The sequence below is a fragment of the Hypanus sabinus genome, chromosome 6 (genome assembly GCF_030144855.1).
Source record: "Hypanus sabinus isolate sHypSab1 chromosome 6, sHypSab1.hap1, whole genome shotgun sequence".
In the NCBI taxonomy this organism is placed as follows: domain Eukaryota; kingdom Metazoa; phylum Chordata; class Chondrichthyes; order Myliobatiformes; family Dasyatidae; genus Hypanus; species Hypanus sabinus.
Window position 1 is genome coordinate 89,118,137 of NC_082711.1, and position 24,423 is coordinate 89,142,559.

Below are 24,423 nucleotides of genomic sequence, written 5' to 3' on the forward strand. Positions count from 1 at the left end.
GAGTCCAAGTGGCATAACCTGAAGCAATTACTTACTCACATTTTGAATTGAAATCTAAACTGCAAACAATGACAATGTTTTATGGTGTAAAGATGAACGTATAATGACTGTTTCCTTAAAGACACAACACAGTCAGAGGAGTACGATCTTTACTTTAGAAATAACAATGTGGTCCTACAGGGTCTAAAAGTGCAACAATAATATGCAATCCATATTTTATAGACATTATATCCACTGAGGAAACTTGAGATACAAAATTAGCAAAGTAATTTAAAATCCTGAAGGAACTATAACAGAACATCTTTTCAGTTGGTGTGTTTGGTGAAAACACAAGACTAATCAATATTTTATTGTAGTTGTTTTGCTATGTTGCTGGAAGGCAACTGTTTAATAAGGGAACAGCGCAAGGTAATAGTTACATTGCTTCAGGACAGGAACATGTAATAAAAGTAACACTGCTTGAAATCCAAAGCTACACACATAAAATGCCAGAGGAACTCAGCAGGCCAGGCAGCATCTACAGAAAAGAGTACAGTCGACATTTTGGGCCAAGATCCTTCATCAGAACCGGAAAGCAAGGGGAGAAGTCAGAGTAAGAAGGTGGGGGTGGGGGGAAGGAAGAACTATAAGGTGATAGGTTATAGGTGAAAGCAGGAGAAGGGGAGGGGGTGAAGTGCTGAGAGGTTGATTGGTGAAAGAGATAAAGGGCTTGAGAAGGGGGAATCTGAAAGGAGAGGACAGAAGACCATTGAAGAAAGGGAAGGGGGAGGAGCACCAGTGGGAGGTGGTGGGTAGGCAAGATAAGGTGAGAGATGGAAACAAGAATGGGGAATGGTGAAGACAGGCAACTACTGGAAGTTTGAGAAATCGATGTTCATGCCATCAGATTGGAGACTACTCAGAATGAATATAAGGTGTTGCTCTTCTAAGCTGAATGTGGCCTCATCCTGGCAGTACGGAAGGCCATGGACCGAGTTGGAATGAGAATGGGAAGTAGAATTGAAATGGGTAGCCACTGGGAGATGCTGCTTTTTGTTGTGGCCAGAGCGAAGGTGGTTGATGAAGTAGTTTCCCAATCTCCGTCAGGTCTCACTGCTACACAGGAGGCCACACTGGGAGCACCATATACAGTATATGACCCCAAAAGATTCACAGATGAAGTGTTGCCTCACCTGGAAGAACTGTTTAGGGCCCTGAATGGTAGTGAGGGAGGAGGTGTGGCACCTGTTCTGCTTGCAAGAATAAGTACCAGGAGGGAGTCGTGTAGGCAGCAATCCCATCAGAAAGTGGAAAGTGGGGGCTGGAGAGGGAAAGTGGCCTCCTTTACTCTCACCATGAGGTTACACACAGCTCAGAGGAGCAACACCTTGTATTCTGTCTGCCTAGTCTCCTCCTGATAGCATGAAGATCGATTTCTTGAACATCCAGTAGTTGCCCCCACCTCCTCTCCTTCACCATTCCGTGTTCCTGTTTCCCTCTCTCACATAATCTCCTTACCTGCCCATCTCCTCCCTCTGGTGTTCCTCTCCCTTCTCATTCTTCTGTGCTCTTCTGTCCTCTCCTATCAGATTCTCCCTTCTCCAACCCTTTATCTCTTTCACCAATCAACTTCCCAGCTCTTTACTTCACTCCTCCCCCTCCCAGTTTTACCTACCATGTACCACCTTGTACTTCTTCCTCCCCTTCCCCCACCTTCTTATTCTGACTTCTCCCCTTCCTTTCCAGTCCTGATGAAGGGTCTCAGCCTGAAACAGCGACTGTTTACTCTTTTCCATAGATGCTGCCTGGCCTGCTGAGTTCCTCCAGCACTTTGCGTGTGTTGCTTTGGATTTCCAGCACCTGCAGATTTTCTCATACATGTAATAAAATATTTTCAGAATTTATTTACTGAATAAGATATCTTTATTGCATGATAGAGAGTATAATTTATGAAATAAATAGACAAAATAAATAATGGAGAACAGGAACTTTGCGAATCAAAGACATATTTCCCTACATGCTGGATTATGTCCTATCTTGTCTCTGTGCACCCTGATTCAAAAGCAATACAAATCACGGAGTGCATGTGATATGCAGTCTATGATTTTTCACTGTCCAGCGGAATTCTGGCCATTACAAAAGAAGAACATGGCAAGTGGCTTGGCTGTTGCAGAGCACAAAATGATAAAATGCCCATATTTAATCCTCAGTTGCTGTGCTTTCCATTTTCTCTCCTGATTTTCAAGGTGCCAAAGCCTTTTCTCATGGAGGCACAAAAGATTACATGCCGGAACCTGGAGCAACAGTCTGCTGGAGGAACTCGGTGGGCTGAGCAGGATCTGTGGGAGGCTCATCCATCTGTTGCTGCAAACCTACACTTGCAGCATTCTCCTTCAGCATTCTCAGTCCAGACAAGACAGCACTTTTATTTTCACTTTCCAAATAGTTGTCACAATTTTTTCACATTAGTAAATTTTATTCCATTTGCCAGATTTTTACCCATCTATTTAATATCCCTCTTTGTATCTTCCTTATGTCCTCTTATCATATGAGGAGTGTTTCATGGTTCTGGGCCTCTACTCACTGGAATTCATTAGTATGAGGTTAGGATCTCATTGAAATCTATCAAATGTTTAAAGGCCTCGATAGATTGCATGTGGGGATGGTGCTTCCTATGGTATGGAAATCTAGGACCGGGGACACAGCCTCAGCAATGAGTGATGTCCATTCAGAACAGAGATGAGGAGATTTATTTAGCCAGACAGTAGTGAATCCATGGAATTAATTGCCACAGGTGGCCGTGGAGGCCAAGTTATTGGGTATATTTAAGGCAGAGGTTGATAGATTCCTGGTTAGCTGGGGCATGAAGGGAGGAGATTGGAATGGAGAGGGAAATGGATCAGCCACGATGAAATGGTGAGGCAGACTCAATAGGCCAAATGGTCGAACTGCTTCTATATCTCATGGTTTCTTCATGGATTACTTTCCTATACTGTTTATCAAAGGTTATTGCAGAACATAAGATTTTGTGGTACACAAAACTGTCATGAATAGAAAGTTGGCCGATATATATATATATATATATATATATATATATATACACACACACATATACATACATACATATATACTTCATCCACTGGTGCTCCGCTATCCACAGGTTGTCATAAAAATGATTGGCTGCACTCTTCCATATTTGTGATGAAGCAGACACTGAGATGATCAGTAACAGAGGGAAGGTGAGATGGAAAGAAGGTACAGTAGTCTGCTTGGTTATTTCTGACCACTTCAGTGAAAAAGGGATACCCAACACCATCTCTTCTTTTTTTTCTCACTCTACTTTTCTTCATACTCTGAGTTGCTGACAATGTCTAACCCTGCATTATTGCCAGATAATAGAGTGCAAAACAAGAAAACACAAATTTGTGACCAGAGTATGCAGTATACTGTAAATCCCTTTCAGAGTTGTGCAGATGTTGCTTTAAGGGTATTAATAACTTGTTCAATTCAGCATGGCTCTTATTCCATGAGCATTCTTCTCTAGTGTTTAAGTTTTGGAGTAGAATCGTGCCAAATAAATACATTTGGATCTGGCATGGTGATGAAAAACAGAGGGCACAGAAGGATAAAGAGCAACTGCTGCTGTTCGGATATCGAGCACTGACTGCATAATCAGCCTATGGCCACAGACCAATTGGACATTCAAAGAATTAAATCACTTGTACTTTTGTACAATGTGAAATCCTCTTGGGGCTCCTGAAATGCAATGTGAGGGCAGCTGATGACTGTAATCTTTGTGAATTCACATACCTACGTGTTCTGACTGCTATCCTGAAGGGCAGCCTTCATAAACTCCATGATGCAGAAATGTGCTGCAGACTGTGAGATGTTGCTAACATTGCCAGCATCGCCTAAGTAGATATAATTTCTCCTTTAAAAATTTATATCCACAATAATCAATTTGGTTCTGGCTCTGTTCCACTGTTGCAATTGTGGCCACAGGAAGTGGCATATCTCCATTATCATTTGGAGATGTTTCTTTCAGCTTCTCCAAGGGGAAAATTATGGACAATCTAGGAAAGTAAAACATTTCCTGGAACATGATGCAATGGAGGACAAGGAAAATTACCGATCTACATGCTAAATTATTTTCTTAAAAGGAAAATGGCCAAAATGACTTTAATTAATAGAATCATGACTGTATCCTGGTTCAGGTTGTAATAAGGAAAAAGAATCCAATATCAAGTTAATATGTGGATTGTGAAATTGTCCACAATTTTATTATCATGAGCCTGTTATTTTTTAATGCACATGATCAATCTCAATCTGCCTTGTTTAATGAAGCCAAAACATTTTTCTTTAGACTTAAAATTCTAATTTTTTTGATTTATGATGTGAGCTGCAAAAGTTATAGCCTATACATGAATTCCTTATAACTGCAAAACAGAACCCATTTTAACTATCAACCAGAGAAAAGCTGGAACTATCTGAAATAATAAATTTAAACCCAGAAAAGGATCAAAGACAGGACTGCAACTCAATTGGAATATTTGCAATTACTTTCACTTTTACCATTCCCAAACTTGTTTCACCCCTACAATATACTCTTGCACTAACAAAATGGTTGGTTAATTTTTACCTGCTTAGTGACATCACTTATCCATGGTGCTACATCTTGTCCATCGCACCAGCCATTTCTGCCATAGAGCCATGTACCATGTTCATTTGGGACCACACCTTCTGAAACCTTGTTAGCGCAACCAAAATAAGTGCCTGGATGCAAGATATTAGATATTTAGTTTCTGTGCATTGTGTTTTATAAATTAGATTTGTTACAAGTGGTGTGCATTTCATCACAAGTGCCTGCAGAAGAGCTTTAATATGTATTGAAAATGTTAGAGGAAAGAAAGTATGATGCACAATGGTGGAATATTGAATTCAATTTATCTCATTTAGGGATTTTGACAGAGAAAAATCAAGTCCAATCATACAAATACAATTTCCACCATCAATGACACAGACAGATTCATATGAACAAAAAGGCTGGTTGCACTTTTCCTTATTCTAATTTTTCCTTCTTAAATAAATTGAATTTTGAAAACAAATTAAGTCTGTGAGAAAAGGTAAGGGGAAGAAAGAAAAAAATGCACTTCCTAAACATCTTTCTTATCCTCAGGGCATTGCTAAACAGTTTACAGCTATTGAAGTAGTACAACTATTGTAGTATGATCACTGTTGAAGACCTGCTTCAGAGATGAGGAAGCTCATTTGTGCAATGCAACCTTTTATATAAAAACGAATGAGTAATTACTAGATAATGGGCAAATCCCCTATTGCCCTGAACTTACTTGCCTCCTGCCCCTATTCTACACTGTTTGGTCCAGTATGCCCTCAGTGCAATTTCCCAGCAAAAACCTGGCTTCCAGCACTCTGGAGGAGCTGAGTATATAAGAAAGCAGTTAGTGCAGGCCGAAAGATGACTGCACTCACAGATGCACTTTGTCATTTAGTTATTTCCGCTACTCCAAACTCAAAAGATGGCAAAACTGTGTGGTTAATGCAGTTGATTGTTTGTGTTGGTCTTTGATATTTAAAAATTTAATAAAACTTAAGGGCACATTAAGTCATGATTTTTTTAAAAACCGAAAGCACTGTTATTACATTAAAAAAAAACACTCTATTAAGTAAAAACAATTTCAAATAAGAGAAATCCTCACAAAGTTAATGACCATCATCAACATAAACAGTATTAACATTTCAGGGACACTACCAACCAGAAAATAAATGGAACAACAATTATCAACAGTAGGAGAATTTCATGATACTCTTTTATGAGTTGCCTATTTCCTTACTCTTTTAAGCTTCACCATCCATCCAGCTCAAATCAAGAAAGGGATGAACAATCACCACTTCTATCAATTGTTGCATCATGACAGATCAGAATGGTTCTGCTTGCTCAGATGCTCGCTTTTCCATTAGACTTAAAATGCATCCTCCATCACTACAGATAAATATGCTTGATCTACAGGATGCACTGTAGTTTATCATCCAGGTTATCTCAACAGTACCTTACTCACCTGAAGCTCTGAAAAGTACAAAGGATAAGAGCAGCCAATTCAGAGGAAAAATGAGGTTTTCTCCAAATTGCAATGCTATCATTTAGATATAATCTGCCTTTCATTCATCATCACTAGTCAAAGTCCTGAAAATGTAATTGTTCATGACAAAAACCAGATCAGTTTAAGAAACAAGTTCATTGCTACCTTCTCAGGATAAATAGAACTGAACAAATAATGTATCTTCAACACATGAACAAGCAAGATATTTGCATTATTTCAGTGACCTCATACATAAGAATCCCTCACTATTTCAATGGAATATTTATCTAAATCATTTTAAACATTTCCAGTTTACTGCTGTCTCAGAGATGAGGATATTATTGACATGGAAGTAGTAGAACATCAATATGCTGTGCCATCCAAGGTGAGTTTTTTGAAAATTATATGCATACTAAATGTATTCCTATCTTCATTGATGTTGGAAATCCCAGTATTCATCATACTCCATATACAATATAACTACATTCTAGTAACTAATGACTGTCTATGTTTTATCACTAACTTTAGTTATTTTATGAATCCAGTATAAGATATAGCCCAGACAGATTATTAATTATTCCAGATAAAAATGATTTATATAAACTCTTTAAGCATATAGTGATAGGGAAGATAAACTATAACAAATTAAAGAAGGTATTGTTCTAGTTTTAAATTCTAACCATCCTCTGGTAGAGCATGCATTTGAATACTCACTCAAACAGAGACAGAGTGGTACTCTATACTTCCTTTTACACTAAATCTTTGAGGAAATTAAGTGCTTTTTGAGCTTCAACCCAAAGCCAATCCAATTTGCATAGCATTCAACTTCAATGTAAAATTTACATTATTTAAAAGAAAAACGTGTATGCTGCAAGCACTTAAGTTTCTTACCAGCATTGTCAAAAGTTCTTGAATTATTAAAAACAGCATTGATTACAAAATGATGCGAAGTGACACAGAACTCTCCACACCCATTCTCATCACTTCCATGGCCTGTGATCACAGCATAGAGTTCAACCTGAAATATAATAACATTTATGAGACAGAAGCATCTCCTGAAAATTCAAATGTACACAGCTCACTTATTTATCATTATTACACAGGGAAATGCATTTGTAATATGTAATTATAAAGCATTTTAATATAGTAATTCAATTTTACAGTGAGATCAATGTGTTTCCACGTTGTTATTACACAGTACAGTACATATTATACATTGTAGGTTTATCTCAGAAATCCATTTAAAATGAATATTTTGCGCTGATGCCTACTTCAGTACCACTCAAATGTGACCACATTTTAATTCAAATTGTAAAAAAGACGGTACATCTGTAAAATTTTAAATAAGTTCTGACAACAGGGTAATTGCAAAGCAACTCTATATCCCCATTTCAACAGTTTTCATTTACTGTATCAGTAATGTAAGTCTTGGAAAATGGTGTTTCTTATATGAATCAGTCAGATTTCTATTTAAAAGCAGTTCTTCCATTTCACTCTTTTTAACTGAACAGGAAGTCTCACTGGGACACATACACTCCTGTAATCATGATAGTGGAAGGGAGTGGATGTTAACACTTTTTCAAACGATTATTTTATTTGTCTTAGAGCATGAAAGCCCAGAAACAAGCCCTTCGGCCCACCTTGTCTCTGCTAAACTGTTATTATCCCTGGTTCCAACCACCCACACTTTGACCATGGCCCTTCATACCCTTCCCATCCACATACCTTTGCAAATTTCTCTAAAATGATGCAACTGAATCTGCATTGACCAATTCTGCTGCTAGCTCATTCCATACTCACTCCTCTCTCTGAGTGAAGAAGCTCCCTGTCAGGTTCATTTTAAATATTTCACTGTTCATACTTAACCTAGGATCTCCAGTTGCAGTCTTACCCAACCTCGGTGGAAAAGTTTGCTTGCATTTCCCCTGTCTGCACCCTTCACAATTTTTGTATACCTCCATCAAATCTCCCCTTATTCTCCTACACTCCAAAGAAAAATAGTCCTAACCTATTCAACCTTTCTCTAAGGTTCAATGCTTCAAGTCCTAGCAACATCCTCATATATTTTCAAGATCAAGTTTAATTGCCATTCAACCATACATGATACCCATGAATACAGCCAAATGAAACAGTATTACGCCAGGGCCCAAGTACAAAACACAGTACCAACAGTCACACACAGCACAAGGTAGATTAACATATATAAGATAGCAGTGAAATACAGTGACCCAAAAGATATATATTTAGTCCATGTCCCTGAGTCAATGAGTGTTGCAGCCGTCTACAGTCATATACAATACGGCTTGTCTTCTGCCAACCAAGTGATGGGCAGCAGCTTGGACTCTAGCATGGACACTATGCCACACTGCCTCTGGCAATCCAGGGCAGCTGATGCCACCGGCTCTCTAGGGCAGCTGTAAATAGGCAACACCGCAGCTTGAAGCCTGGTCCTCACTACGACTGAGGCCACTCAGCTCCCTACAGTCTGCCAATAAAGCTGTCAGTCGGACTTGCAGCATTCCACAGAAACAATGTCCAACAACGTGAAAGAGTTCTCTGCACTCTTTCAACCTTATTGATATCTTTTCTGTAGGGAGGTGACCAGAACTGCTCACAATACTGTGAATTTTACCTCATCAAAGTTCTGTACAACTTCAACATATCATCCCATCTTCTGTACTCAATACACTGATTTATGAAAACCAATACACCAAAAGCCCTCTTTACAGCCCGGTCGACCTGCGACACCAGGGTTCAAGAATGTTCTGAGTTGCATCTTTTTCAATGCAAGGAGTAATATAGGTAAGGCAGATGAGATTAGAGCATGCATCAGCATGTGGAATTATGATATTTTAGCTATTAATGAAACTTGGTTGCAAATAGACAGGAATGGCTACTCAAAGTTCCGCGGTTCCTTTATTTTAGACATGATAGGAAGGTATTAAAGTGGAAGGAGTGGCATTACTAGTCAGGGAAAATGTCATGACAGTGTTCAGACTTGATACCTACCCATTAGAGGATTTGCCTAAACTTAGCCAACTAACTCAAAAGCAAAGACCTGACGATGTACGACAGTATCCTTTGCCAAGTTAATTCCCAGGAATCCTTTCAAAAACTACACAGCACACTTAATATTGTCCACTAAGCCAGTCTTCCTATTGGACCAGGTTGATTTGGCTAAGTAATTAATTCTAAAATACTTGCTAAAAAGTAAGTCTGGAAGTCTTGCCTAAGGTCCGACAGTATATTAATGTGTGTGCTTTGCTTCTAGATCAAAGTTGACTTTGGCTTATAGTAGTGCAATATGTCAAGCATCCTTTTAAAGAGTACTTTTGGACTCTTACCACAGACACAGAAGTCTATGAATATCAGAGCTTCCAGGATTTTCTGCATTTAATTTAGACTGCTATTTTGGTGAAGAACCTATGGCGTGGCATTCTTCAGATAAAAAATTAAATCAAATTACCAAATGCCTCAAATTTCTTATGAGGTTAAAGATACTGAGGAATTGTTTCAAAAAGAATAAATATTTTCCCATTTTCCTGACCATCATTTCTTCACCAATATGTACAAGAAAAAATAATCAATGTGGTCATAAGTTATACACAAAAATACTTGGTGAAAATTGGTTGTAATTTTTTTGTGCAGCACAGCAGCAACAACTTTCAAAAGTAATCCATTGTTTCAATAATACTGTGTTCCTAGGTAGCTTTGAAATTGTGTTGGTTAATAATAATCTGCTCAGAGAATTGAGATACTGGAGTTCAAAATAATTTAGAATTGCAGGTTTCATGTTTTAGCGGACATAGTCTGAGAAACCTGGTGTAAATTAGTACAAATTGTGGAAATAACTGGAAATGTGTCGTCACAAGAAATACATGGGACAAAGCTAATAATTTGGGGCAGGTAGGTGGAGAACAGTTAACATAGATCTTAAAGTTTGTGGGTAGTATTAAGCTGCATGTGGGTTAATAACATCCATCACACTTTCAAAACAAGTCAAGAACACAGTATTTTTGGTGAACATTGCATTGCCTTAGTACATATGAGGAGAAAATAATCTATGGCAGGAATGGGGTATATTAACACTGAACCCAATGCCATATATTTTTAAAATACTGTACCATCAAATTTTAAGAGCTCCTATTTCAGGAAAATATATTCAATAGGTTAAAGAAAATAAAGGATTAAAAAATTCAGTTCTGAGTGTAGATAGAATAAAAATAATATGCATCTCTATTGCAATATCTGTTTTGTTGTACAGATATATTAATTTACAGGGAAATAGGGAAGACAGCAGCAAGAAATTCAGGTGTATAAATGTCAGAGGTAGTGTTGTGCTGAAAATATGAATATATATTTTGGTGTTGGAGTTTATTTAACATTTAATATGCTTTTAAGAATTCTTAAAGGAAGGTATATTGTGGATCAAAATGCCAATTATTTAGTTTTAAACTGTTGCAATGTGGAAAACTAAAATGTAGAAAAATAGCAATTTGAAATATCTTAGCATTTTACATATACAATATGTTATTTTAACTGAGTAGTCAGCTACAAACAGCAATAACAAATAAATACTGACATAATGAATGCTTAATTTAGAATTGGTTCTTGCATACTTTTAATATGGGTGTGAAAATATTCTTCTTCAAAGTGACTCTAAAGTAATAAAAGCAATGAAGTTATGGTAGATACAAGCGTTTCTGCAGATGCTGGAAATCCAGAGCAACACACACAAAATGCTGTGGAAACTCAGCATGTCAGACAGCATCTATGGAGAGGAATAAACAGTTGACATTTCGGAGTGAGACGTCCTGATTAAGGGTCTCTACTTAATCAGATTGAAACATCAAGTACTTCTTCCACTCTATAAATGCTCCCTGACCTACTGAGTTCCTCCAACATTTTGTGTGTGAAGTTATAGCAGAGTTAATGCTTTAGTCTCTACGTATGAGCAATGCTGAAAACTAATCTATAAGGGTGAGTTCATTTTCATTAAGAAGTGGAAACGTTAAGATCATGTGGTGGATTACTAAATAAGTGCCTTTTTCATTTGTCATTGTGAATCAGTTTTGCTGTTTGGAAGGAAATGTACCTAGAGTGGGTTGACACACCACAATGATTCTACTCCAGGATGTACATTTGTCAGTGTGGCTACAGGGGTTCAGTAAAGTAGACTGATTCTTCGTGAAGTTGAAAAATGTTCTCCAATTACGAATACCATCAGGACAGGCTGGGCTGAGGTAGCTGGTATGAGTCATTGCTGTCTCACTGCATATAAAGTAAAGAAAGTGTTTCCTGACCTTTAAACAATGACTCCTTTTATTGTAATCAGACTGTAATTTATTATTAATGCAACATTTTCAGAGGTATAACAGAAAGATATACAACTACATAATATCACATAGAATTTTGTCGAAAAGCACTACAGATAAATAGAACATAGAACAATACAGCATAGTACAGGCCCTTCGACCCACAATGTTGTGCCGACCTTTAAACCCACCTTAAGTTCCTCCATATACCTGTCTAGTAGTCTCTTAAACTTCACTAGTGTATCTGCCTCCACCACTGACTCAGGCAGTGCATTCCACGCACCAACCACTCTCTGAGTGAAAAACCTTCCTCTAATATCCCCCTTGAACTTTCCTCCCCTTACCTTAAAGCCATGTCCTCTTCTACTGAGCAGTGGTGCCCTGGGGAAGAGGCGCTGGCTGTCCACTCTATCTATTCCTCTTAATATCTTGTGCACCTCTATTATGTCTCCTCTCATCCTCCTTCTCACCAGAGAGTAAAGCCCTAGCTCCCTTAATCTCTGATCATAATGCATACTCTCTAAACCAGGCAGCATCCTGGTAAATCTGCTCTGTACTCTTTCCAATGCTTCCACATCCTTCCTATAGTGAGGCGACCAGAACTGGATACAGTACTCCAAGTGTGGCCTAACCAGAGTTTTATAGAGTTGCATCATTACCCCCCAACTCTTAAACTCTATCCCTCAACTTATGAAAGCTAACACTCCATAAGCTTTCTTAACTACCCTACCTACCTGTGAGGCAACTTTCAAGGATCTGTGGACATGTATCCCCAGATCCCTCTGCTCCTCCATACTTCCAAGTACCCTGCCATTTACTTTGTACTCTGCCTTGGAGTTTGTCCTTCCAAAGTGTACCACCTCACACTTCTCAAATGGTTGAACTCCATTTGCCACTTCTCAGCCCACTTCTGCATCCTAAGCAAGAAGAAAAAGTCATATTTACATTGTCCATCTGTTTAGCTCACATTAGTCTGTACATGGAAGAAACCATGCTGAATGAAAACCTATTGTATTTAGTGAGCCAGCTATAGGATGTATTGGACCCCTAAAAACATGCTCCGATATTCGAAAGCCAACCATTTAACATCCTGCTTTCCATGGAGAAGCTAAAGTTACTGGATCGTGCCAATTGCAAATTCTCTCTTCCTATTTCTATTAATGGCAATCAAACTGCTCTGCTCACAAGCCGCGATCTTTAAGTCCCCCTGACAGATCCCCAAGAGTCTGAGTCGACAGCCTTATGCTGCAGATTCTAAAGTCAAGCAGGACGACAAAAATGTAATGATATCCTGCTGTTAAACTTGTCAAGACCTCTGCATCTTTGGCCTCCTCAGGTTTCCCCCAATATCTTTCACTGTCCCTCTATTCCTATTACAAAGGTCACAGCAATTCCCTTCAGGTTTAGCCCCTAGGTACCTGTGTCAAAGGGATTGTGAGCCAGTTTCAGTGCCCAGTCTCATCTGCTTAGTAACTACTTGTGAGGAACAACAAAGCTGAGGGATAGACACAAAAAACATGATCCTCTGCCTATTTTGTTTTTCACAATACTTCAAGTTCTAAAGCTTAAGATTGAATAAGTCCTCCTTAACCATTTCAGATATAAAACACTGCATTTGCTTGGAATAAAAAGGGATACACAGAAGGGCCACATCTAGTTCACAAGGCACACATCTAGGACATTATCTGGCACCATATGAAACACTGGTTAAGCCGCCGCCGCTGCCCCAGGGTACCGTATGCAGCTCTGCTTGCACCACTGAAGGGAGGATGTGATTGCAGAGTAGGCTCACTGGAATGTTGCAGGGACTGGAGAACTTTAAGCCATTGAATAAGCTGGGTTTGGTTTCTCTGGAGCAAAAGAGACAGAGAAGTGACTGACAGAAATATGTAGAACTTTGAGAGGTAATGATAGAACAGATAGTGAAAATCTTCTTTTTCCAAGGTAAGGATATCAAATATAAGAGGGTATAGGTTAAAGTGAGAGAAAGGAGTTTTAAAGGTTATCATTTTATAGACAGTAGGAACACACTGGCAGAGGAGAAGGTGGAATCAGTTAAAATTACAATGTGTGAGATGTATTTAGCCAGATGCTTAAACATAGAAGGACATGGACGAAATACAGGGAAACTGGATAAGTGTAGATGGGGGTGAAGTGGCAAGCATAGACATGATGGGTCAAAGGGCCATTTTTTTGTGCCCTACAACTTGGATTTGCAGATGAAAGGAAGATTGGGCCAAGAAAAATATTCATATCTTTCATAGCTGATGCAAGATTATTTTAAAAGGTAGACAGTTTGTTTTATTAAAATGCAGTTATTTGTTATAGCTATAAACTAACCTGAACATAGGTGATCAAGCAACGAATCCATGTGGATGCTGAGTAACCACTTAGTACTGAAATCTCTTATTTATGAAAACAAAACATATATTTTATCCCATTTATGAATCTGGTACACCCCTGGTGCATGACTGCAGTCACCCAGAGCTTCTCTTGCGTTAAGCGACCTATATCTGACAGAAATGCTGGCTAGCTGCTAGTTGTGTCAGGACTCTTCAAGTTTCTGCACAAGTGCGCAGCAGTGTGGCATTAGCAAAGCTGTTGCTATACCTCTGCTGCATGTGCAGATTGAACATTCTTTTTGTGAAACAGAATGAAAAAATGAAATAAAATCATTAGAAAGAGATGACATAGGGTTGGAAGGTGTTGAATTGTTGTGGATAGAGCTAAGACACTGCAAGGGTAAAAAGACCTTGATGGGAGTAGCATACAGACCCCCAAACAGTTGTGGTCTACAAATTACAATGGAAGATAGAAAGTGCATGTCAAAACAGCAGTGTTACAATAGTCATGGGGGACTTCAATACGCAGGTAGATTGGGAAAATCAGGTTGGTGCTGGATTACATGAGGGGGAATTTCTAGAGTGCCAATGAGATGGCTTTTTAGAGCAGCTCGTGGTTGATCCCACTAGAGGAGCAGCTATTCTGGACTGGTGTTGTACAATGAACTAAAATTGATTAGAGAGCTTAAGGTAAAAGAACTTTCAGGGTAAAGTGATCATAATATGATTGAATTCAGCCTGAAATTTGCGAAGAAGCTAAAATCAGATGTATCATTAATACAGTGGAACAAAGGGAATTACAGTGGCATGAGAGAGGAGTTGCTAGAATTGATTGGAAAAGAACGCTGGCAAGAATGATGGCAGAGCAGCAATGGCTGGAATTCTGGAAGCAATTCGGAAGGCACAAGATCATATATCCAAAAGAGGAAGAAGTATTCTAAAGGAAAGATGACACAACCGTGGCTACCAAGAGAAGTCAAAGCCAACATAAAAGCCAAAGAGAGGGCATATAATTGAGCAAAAAATAAGTGGTATGTTAGAGGATTGGGAAGCTTTAAAAATGAAAAAGAATATAACCAAAAATATCATCAAGAAGAGAAAGATGGAATATGAGAGTAAGCTAGCCAATAATATTAGAGGATTCCAAAGGAGTCTTCAGATACATAAAGTGTAAAAGAGAGGTGAGAGGGATATTGGACCATTGGGAAACAATGCTGGAGAGTTAGAAAAGGGAGACAATGAAATAACGGCGGCCGAACTGAGTAAGTATTTTGTATTAGTATTCACTGTGAAAGACACAGGCAGTATGGTAGAAGTTCCAGGAGTCAGGGGGCATGGGGTGTGTGAAGTCACCATAACTAGAGAAAAGGTTCTTGGGAAACTGAAAGGTCTGAATGGAGATAAGTCACCTAGACTAGATGGTGTACCCACCAGAATTCTGAAGAGTTGGCTGAAGAGATCATAGAGGGATTAGTAATGATCTTTCAAGATTCTGGAATGGTTCTGGAAGACTGGAAAATTACAAATGACACTCTAGAGAGGCAGAAGAAAGAAAACTATAGGCCAATTAGTCAGACATCAGTGGTTGAGAAGAAGTTGGAGTCAATTATTAAGAATGAGGTCTCAGGGTTCTTGGAGGCACATGATAAAATAGGCCATAGTCACAGGTTCCTCAAGGGAAAATCTTGACTGAAAAATCTGTTAGCATTCTTTGAAGAAATAACAAGCAGGATAGAAGAAGGAGACTTGGTTAATGTTTTGTACTTGGCTTTTCAGAAGACCTTTGACAAGGTGCCACACATAAGGCTGCTTAACAAGTTACGAGCGCTTGATATTACAGGATAGATTCTAGCATGGATAAAACAGTGGCTGATTGCAGGAAGCAAAGAGTGAGAATAAAGGGAGCCTTTTCTGGTTGGCTGCCAGTTACTAGTGGTGTTCCATTGGGGTATGTTGGGATCAAATCCTTTTACATTATATGTCAATGCTTTGGACAATAGAATTGATGGCTTTGTTGCAAAGTTTGCAGACAATATGAAGATAGATGGAGGGGCAGGTAGTTTTCAGGAAATAGAGAGGCTACAGATGGACAGACAGATTAGGATAATGGACAAAGAAATGGCAGATGGAATACAGTGTTGGGAAGTGTATGGTCATGCTCTTTGGTAGAAGAAATGTAAGGGGTGACTATTTTCTAAATGGAGAGAAAATACAAAAAACTGAGGTGTAAAGGAACTTGGAGTCCTTGTACAGGTTTACTTACAGGTTAATTTTCAGGTTGAATCTGTAGTGAGGAAGGCAAATGTGATGCTAGCATTCATTTCAAGAGGACTAGAATATAAATGCAAAGGTGTAATGTTGAGCTTTTATGAAGCACTGGTGAGGCCTCACTTGGAGTACTGTGAACAGGTTTGGGCCTCTTATTAAAGAAAGGATGTGCTGAAACTGGAGAGATTTCAAAGGAGTTACAAGAAAATTATTCCAGGATTGAATGGCTTGTCACATGAAGAGTCTTTGATGGATCTGGGCCTGTATTTACTATAATTCAGAAGAATGAGGAGTGACCTCATTGAAACCTACCAAAAGGTGAAAAGCCTTCACAGAGTGGATGTGGAGAGAATGTTTCCTATGGTGGGAGGGTCTAAGACCAGGGGACACAGCCTCAGAATAGAGGGGCATCCTTTTAGAATGGAGATTAGGAGTATATGCATGGATATACTTAGAGGTTGGATGAACTTGAGGGGACCATCATTTCAGGAGTGGGTCACAGAAATAGCCAAAGTGGCAGCTTTTGAATGCATGTCTTACAAACAGTTTGATAGTTTGGACATCTATACACAAAAATGGGGCAAATATTTAGGTTTCCAGGGAGTGGGGTGGAATAGTGGAGAAGTATATTGTTGAACGGTAGTCTTTTCTGTTATTAGAGGTCTAATTGGTTATTACATTGATATTTATTTCTGCCATGTTTGTTTTTATTTTATGGATAATTTTACGTTTTGTAAGCTATAGTTTACATAATTTTAACACTGACTCAAGAGTTCAGAGAAAAAAATTTCTAGAAATAAAATTTACGAATGGAGATGAGGAGGAATTTCTTTAGCCAGAGAGTGGGGAATCTGTGGAATTCTTTGCCACGTGCAACTGTGGAGGCCAAATCTTTATGTATATTTAAGGCAGCTGATAGATTCTTGATTGGTCAGGGTATGAAGGGATATGGGGAGAAGGCAGGAGATTGAGGCTGACAGGAAAATTGGTCAGCCTGTTGAAATGGCAGAGCAGACGCGATGAGCCAAATGGCCTAATTCTGCTCTTTTATCTTATGGTTTTAATCATTTAGGGTCATAGACTGAAGAATGACAAATGGATGATTAGATAAGTTGTGAGTGATGCATTTTGTGAGCATAGTGGAAGTTGATGTGTGGAAAATAAGGAGGATACGTCTAAATGAGTGTGTTATGGTTGGTCTAGACTTGAAGGCTAAAGGGCCTGGTTCTGGGCTTGATGACTTTACACCTCCATGCATATTTCTAGGTGACCTCCCACTGGACCTAGTCATTTGTTGGCAAGCTTGTGCAGTCCCACTTATTTGAACGGTGTCCCTGATTTTCACTAAAATGGCAAGTGAAAGTGGTCATTTTATTTTAATTGATGTTTTCAGTTAATTTGTATATTGGGTATTTTAGAATAAATCTACTAAAGTTACCAAACAATTCAAAATTAATTTTATAAAATTTATTTCCACTGTTTCCAAATAATATCGTAAGGCCATCAAGCTCAATTCCTAGGGCCACAGTTGCTCTGCCTGAGGCCTACTTGCTCATCACAGCCACAAGACATTTTGTGACAACAAAGCCCTGTTGGAGCTCCACAGTTTCCACCATAAAGTGTGAATGGAAGGATCCCATCAGAAGCTTTTGCAACATGGGCTAGGTTAAGGATAATTCAAACCACAACATATAATCCTCCAATATGGAAATGACGGGTTCAGTGTGTGAGTTAATAATACATTCTTGGCCACTGTATCTGTTCATATTGAATTCTACAAAATATCACATCCTGAGACAAGCAATCACAAATTTAAAGACATTTTTTGATATTAAAAATGGCTAAACTGGACAAATAGAAATGATAATAAAAATACAAAAGCTTTCTCTAAAGAAGCATCTCTAAAATCAGTAAAATTAGGCAATTAATAGGTTAATTTTTTTGTAATTATTGAGAACTGCAGAACTGAAATCTATATTACCAAGAAGTATTAATCATTAGCTCTCAGCCCACCTCACGTCTTTGTTAAAATGATGCTTATATCAATTTATTACTTAATATATTTTATTGGTGGTGACAACTTTGAGAGGGAGTATGACAATCAACCTTTGACTGCTACATCACTGGTTAATTGAAATGAAGTAAATGCTGCAGAATAAAATTTATCATGCTATTAACTTATTTTTACTTGTAAAATGAATATGGAAAATTAACAAAAAAGAAATTAAAACAATGGATATGTGTGGTAAAAAAGGCAGTAGTTAATGAGATGCTTTGAGCAATTACTTGCTGATTTTCCTCAGGCAGACTGTGGCAGTCCATTATTACCAATTTTATACCACACCAAGGGTGAAAATTACCCCAGCCATGGGAACAGGACTACATAATTAATAATATGTTTCTTCAAAAATTAATAACACCATGTAATTTTGAAATTGTGCATCCTTATTTTGTTCTGTTTATTTTGTTCTTGCCTAAGTCATGCTAAAGTCTTGCCTGATGGGTATGTGAACTCTGAAAGGGCTGTTATTCAGTACAGTGTTGACGCTAGAATTTTGGGATGGAATAAATAAAACAAAAGCCTGATTTAATTATTCTTAACTTTCTTGATTAGGTGAGAAGACCCATTCTTTGTGGTATATACAAGCAAAAACAATGTAAGGCTTTGGAATTCCCCCATTTTTTTTCTATAACCTGAAAAACTATCTATGGATATAGAGTGGATGCAGCAACATATGAAAATAAGGGTACATACAGTCCATCGAGACTGGTTATTATTGGCTCCCAAAAATGCATCAATGTGTTGAGTTAGCATTGACTGGGAGAGATCTTCATTCTTTACTTTTGTCTGAAGAAGTTTCCCAATTTATTTTCCGAATGTAGTGCAGCGCCCAGAACAGTACACGTATGCAAGAATAAATAAGAGCCCATATTGTCACAAGTATATCTACTTCATGCAAATGATTTGCTGCAAAGATTACACTGATTGGCAATACTCATCTATAGCTCCAGCTTTCCTGCATATTCTAGAGGAGATACTAATCCAAACTAAAAGTGAAATGAAGTGGGCAGACAAATCAAACCATTAAGGAAAGTGACTCTAAAGTCAGACTCAACGTGATGAATATAAAATCATTAAACTACAGATTAAAAGCCACAGCACTCAACTGTGGTTCTGAGATAATACTGCATTAGTGAAGGTTGCATCTTTTGAAAAAAAGTCTGAAGGCTACTCTGCCTACTCAAATCGATGTAAAATATCCCATGGTACTATTTCAAAAGGTACATCACTCAATCAACAATAAACAGATTATCAAGATATTCACTCATTGCTGCTTCTGTTTCATGTTGAGAAAAGTGCCATACAAATGCAAAATGGTTCTTTCAGTAACCTGGCTATAGAAAACAGTATAGGGCGGGGGTCGGCAACCTGCGGCTCCCGAGCCATTTGTGGCTCTTTCACCTCTGTGCTGCGGCTCCCTGTGGCTTTGGGAAATAATTGGTCAGTATTTAATTAAAATGTATTTTATGTTAGTTTGTTAGCTTTTGAAATGTAATTATGGTGATCTTGTACAACCTAAGTGTAGCGACACATTTCCTGCCACATCCGAAACGGCTCACAATTAGCCAGCATTCCGGCTAAGGGAGATAGCCTACGGGGGTTTGTGAGTACGCGTCTTTTGCAGCATCTGCGTCCATGGGGGGCTGGGTTGAGGGAGGCTTAAAAGCAAGGCTGTTTAGTTCGAATAAAGCTATCTTTGACTGCAGTTTACTGACACCGCTACAACGTGTTTTTATCGCTGGCTGTCCAGACGGAAGGTGCTGAAACGCTTTGTCGCGTGTCTGGAAGAAGTGAAAACTTTCCTGGGCAGCAAAGGGCTCACCTTTCCTGAGCTGGAACAGCCAGAGTGGCTGGAAAAGCTACACTTCATGGTAGACATGACAGCGCACCTGAACACGCTGAACACAGCTCTTCAGGGGAAAGGACGTACAGCCCTGCACATGTTGGAGGATGTTTTGGCATTCGAGCGCAAGTTGACAGTGCTTGCCAGAGATTTACAGAAAGGCACTTTGTCTCACTTCCCCAATTTGAGAGAGTTCAAACAAGGTCACGACATGATAATTTCGGAGTATTTACATTCTGCAATCATCGCAATGCAAACATCGTTTGGGAAACGCTTCTGTGAGTTCAGAGAGGAAAAAAACACATTATCCTTCCCGGTCACTCCCTTAAGCATCGATCCTTCCCTACTGAATACGACTGCATTGGCAGGTGTGAGTCAACCTGATCTTGAGATGGAACTGGTCGACATAGCCGACAAAGACATATGGGTGTCCAAGTTTAGACGCTTGACAGCAGACCTTGAAGATGTTGCCCGTCAGAAGGCCGTTCTTGCTCAGAAACACAAATGGAGTGATATTGAAAACCTCACAGATGACAGCTTGCGAACCTGTGTAAAGATGAAGGTGACATCATACAGCCCTGATGTGCAGACGCTGTGCGCTGAGGTCCAGGAGCAGAAATCCCATTAACCAAGTATGATAAATATTTTAATTGCCTATTATTTTACTTATATTCATATTTTTTCATAGTTCAGTGAAATAGTCCTTTCATTTTTCAGGATGACAGCTGGCTGACGTTATTTTTGGTTTGCTGCTGGCGGAAAATTTAAGTTCGGCGTTTTTCATAAATACAAGAAGGACTCAAATAGACATTGAATATTTTACTTAAAAGTAACTTTCAACCCAACGTCTTTTTTTCGGAGTTCAAAATGTTTTTGTTGCATGCAGAAATGTAATTTCGTTTTCTCTGCAGGAGTTCATCAATTTCATAAATGCAACACATTATAGTTTGTTTATACATAGCATAAAGGCAAAAAAAAACGTTGTATGCAGTGTTATTTCATTTTAAATGTCAAACGGGTTTTGCGGCTCCCAGTGTTTTCTTTTCTGTGGGAAACGGGTCCAAGTGGCTCTTTCAGTGGTAAAGGTTGCTGACCCCTGGAGGGTAAAGGGTAGATGGATGATGAGTGGAAAGCAGTCTTCCAAAAGAATCAATCTTGGAACCATTGTTATACAGAAAGAGCACAGAATTCAAAATCAAAACAATTCCAGCTGTACATTAGTGAGACCAGGGATGGCCAACCTATGGCGCATGCACCAGAAGTGGCACATTGCACCCCAGTGATAATAATAAAAAAGTAAGCCTACTCATGCAAAAAAGTATTAACCAAAAACCGATTAGTAGAAAAAAAAACTCTAACAGGAATTCAAGTAGCTTAGAGCTAGAAATGGGTTTTACTGAGAATAAATCTAAAATTTAGCAATTATTTTTAGCGATTTTATTATTTGGTGCACATCTTTTGGCAAATGTTATCTTCTTTCACATTAATCTGTTTTCAATTTTAAAAATGTTCTATGAGTCAAACTAGGAAAGAAGGACTTTTGTTCTGCAGTTGTTCAATACACGTTTGATACTTGCTTGATCCTGAGGTGCCAGGCGTCTGCACCAGCGGTGCGTCACAGGTTTTTGACAGTCAGTTTACAATTGACACTCGTGCGCTACGGAGCTGTGCTTTGTCCTTTGTGAACATTTGCAGTTTTGTACTTTTTCAAAAATTAAGCCTTGTTTTTACACTCAGTTACCCATCACAGTGCAAAAGAAAATGAGCAAAAGAAAAGCAGAAAGTGATAGTAAGCGTGAATTCAGTGAACAGTGGGAAAATGAGTTCTTATTTATAGTGGGTCCATCAGGAAAACTGTTGTGCATTGTCTGTGAAAACACTTTCTCACATAATAGAAGACATGATCTTAATAGACACTATAAAACACAACATCAGCCTGAAATAGAAGGAAAACTGAAGCTAGTGCTTGGGTCTGAGTTACGGAAAGAACATGTGATTAAGAAAAAGGAAGAAATCAAAAGAAGACAAAATATACTTGTTGAAAGTCTTATTAAAGTAAGTAATGTTTATCTTGTTTTTATATTAAATCAATATATCATGTAAAAATGCTAAATATGTCCATATTAATGTATTTTTATAAGAATTGAATGGGGCTACAAGAGTTGGATGGTGCATCTGAACTCGTGCGTGAAAAATTGACTCATGGAATGTAAAAGGTTGGCCACCCTTGAGTTAGACTGTATTTGAAGAAGTCTCTGCAGTTCTGATTGCCATACTGTATGAAGGATAAGGTCAAGAGGCTATAGAAAAGATTCACAAGGATGCAATGAGACTGGAGAGCTTTAGTATTGAAGAGAAACTAGTTACTGTAGCTTGGGATGTTCTCCCTGCAGCAACAGGGAAGATGGTCACTGTCTTTTTGCAAGATAAAGGGAGTCTAAAACAAGAGGACATGGGTTTAAGGTGACTGGGGAATTTTCTTTACACAAAGAGTGACGTGTATATGGAACAAGTCAGGAAGTGGTACAGATGGATACAATTACAATATTGAAGAGGCATTCGGATAGGTGCAAGGATAATAAAGTTTAGAGGATATGGGCAAATTCAGGCAAATGGACGTAACTCAGGTTGGCACCTAGGTTAGCATGGACAAGTTTGGCCAAAAGGCTTCTTTCTGTGCTGCATAAATCAAAGACTCTATAACATCAAATATGGGGCATACTTAAATAAGACATTAATGTAGCAAGGGCATGTAATGGTAAATGAAGTAGAAAGCAATGTGCCAATATTGATGCCCACTGTTGCCCAAAATAGCTACAATTTGTTTACTATTGGATAGTTCACACAGGTTCCACCAATATTACCATAAACAAACACATCCAAGAGTCACACTTGGGTCGCATCATTCTGTCTGGATCACCTTCCTTAGGAACATAAAGACCTTATGGGAGACGAAATATATCAATGCAAAATGAGAATGATTTTTGTACAAAGATCATATTTTATTCACTCTCGACAATGTCAGCTTGTGACTGTTGTATGCCATAGAGAACTGACACTTAATTCTGGGAAAGACATGTCGAAACTTCACTTAGTTCCTGTGCTTTAAGTGCCTATTTGCTGTACATTGTCAAACCTCCATGTCTGAACTCCATCTCTTCTGACTGCTTTATAGTCAACCATTGGAATGAGGGAAAATGGGACACTGTTATAAGTTATAAAAGAGCTACAAGATATGTTGATACATAGATGGACAGCATCTAATGAGAATGATTGAGGAGAATCAAGCATAGCATAAGGATGATAATGACTGTGTGTTCTCTCTCTCTCTGCAAGTGTGTAAGTTTGCATGAATGGAACTTTCAAGAACTGAGATTACATCTTTGTGCCTGTTTACGCTTGTTGATTGGGAAACCTGAATGCTGTACTAATGGGTATTTGCTTTGAAATGCTCTGACAGGCACACGGCACAAATGTTTGGGTTATTATGAGCTACTGGGTTACTGGGCATCCCACCCGCTTTCACAAGAAAGTCACAAGTTTCCATATCAGTCCTTATTTTAACACAACAGAAATGAAACAAAATGATTTATCATTGAGCTATTGAGTAGAACATCGAGAAAGAGGTCACTTATTTAAAATATTCCAAACATTTGAGTTAATAAATCTGACTAAATACCATACTTACATACAGCTGTAACATATCACCACAGTTAAATACAAACCTTCCTGGTTGAGGGTGGCACAGTAAATTTAATAGGCTTATACTTCTTGTTGTAACTAATGTTGAAAGTGCCACCATTGAAGAGCCGTAGTAATTGAAAAGGATGTAGTGCTGAACTGTAGCCTAGAAGACAAAAATCACATACATTTTATCAAAGTACATAGAACATGGATTACCATTACTTAGAGCTAGGATAAATAGTGCAATGTTGTCAAGAATATTTATTAATAATGTATTGCAATATGTAATGTAATGTATTGGAACACCTGGACAACAACAGGACCCACGTCAGGCTGCTGTTTATTGATTACAGCTCAGCATTCAACACCATCATCTCCTCAGTACTAATCAGCAAGCTTCAAAACCTGGGCTCCTGTACCTCCTTCTGCAAATAGATCCTTGATTTCTTCATTGGGAGACCAGTCAGTACAGATTGGAAATAATATTTTTGCCTCGCTGTAAATCAACTCAGGTGCACCTCAAGAATGTGTGCTTAGCCTGCTGCTCTCCTCTCACTACATCCATGACTAAGTGGCTAGGCACAGCTCAAACGCTATCTGTGAATTCGCCTATGACACAACAGTTGTTGGTAGAATCTCAGATAGTGACAAGGAGGCGTACAGGAGTGAGATAGCGCAGATGGTTGAGTGACCATAAACCATAAGACATAAAAGCAAGATTAGGTAATTCAGCCCATCAAATCTTCTCCACCATTCCATTATCGCTGATTTATTATTCCTCTTAACTCCATTCTCCTGCCTGAGCAGTGTCACACCAAAATCTTGCACTCAA

At 38.6% G+C, this 24,423-nt stretch overlaps 1 protein-coding gene across 1 annotated transcript in view; it reads right to left on the minus strand.

The window, feature by feature from the left end:
- The window catches only part of si:dkey-256h2.1 (uncharacterized protein LOC337520 homolog), a 192,968-nt gene that overhangs the window by 11,930 nt on the left and 156,615 nt on the right, over positions 1 to 24,423 (minus strand). Inside the window, exons 9-11 of the mRNA XM_059972591.1 lie at positions 23,633 to 23,754; positions 6,969 to 7,095; positions 4,619 to 4,752 (exon numbers count right to left, since the gene is read on the minus strand). Coding sequence (XP_059828574.1) covers positions 4,619 to 4,752; positions 6,969 to 7,095; positions 23,633 to 23,754 — 383 coding nt within the window. The remainder of the gene's footprint in view (positions 1 to 4,618; positions 4,753 to 6,968; positions 7,096 to 23,632; positions 23,755 to 24,423) is intronic.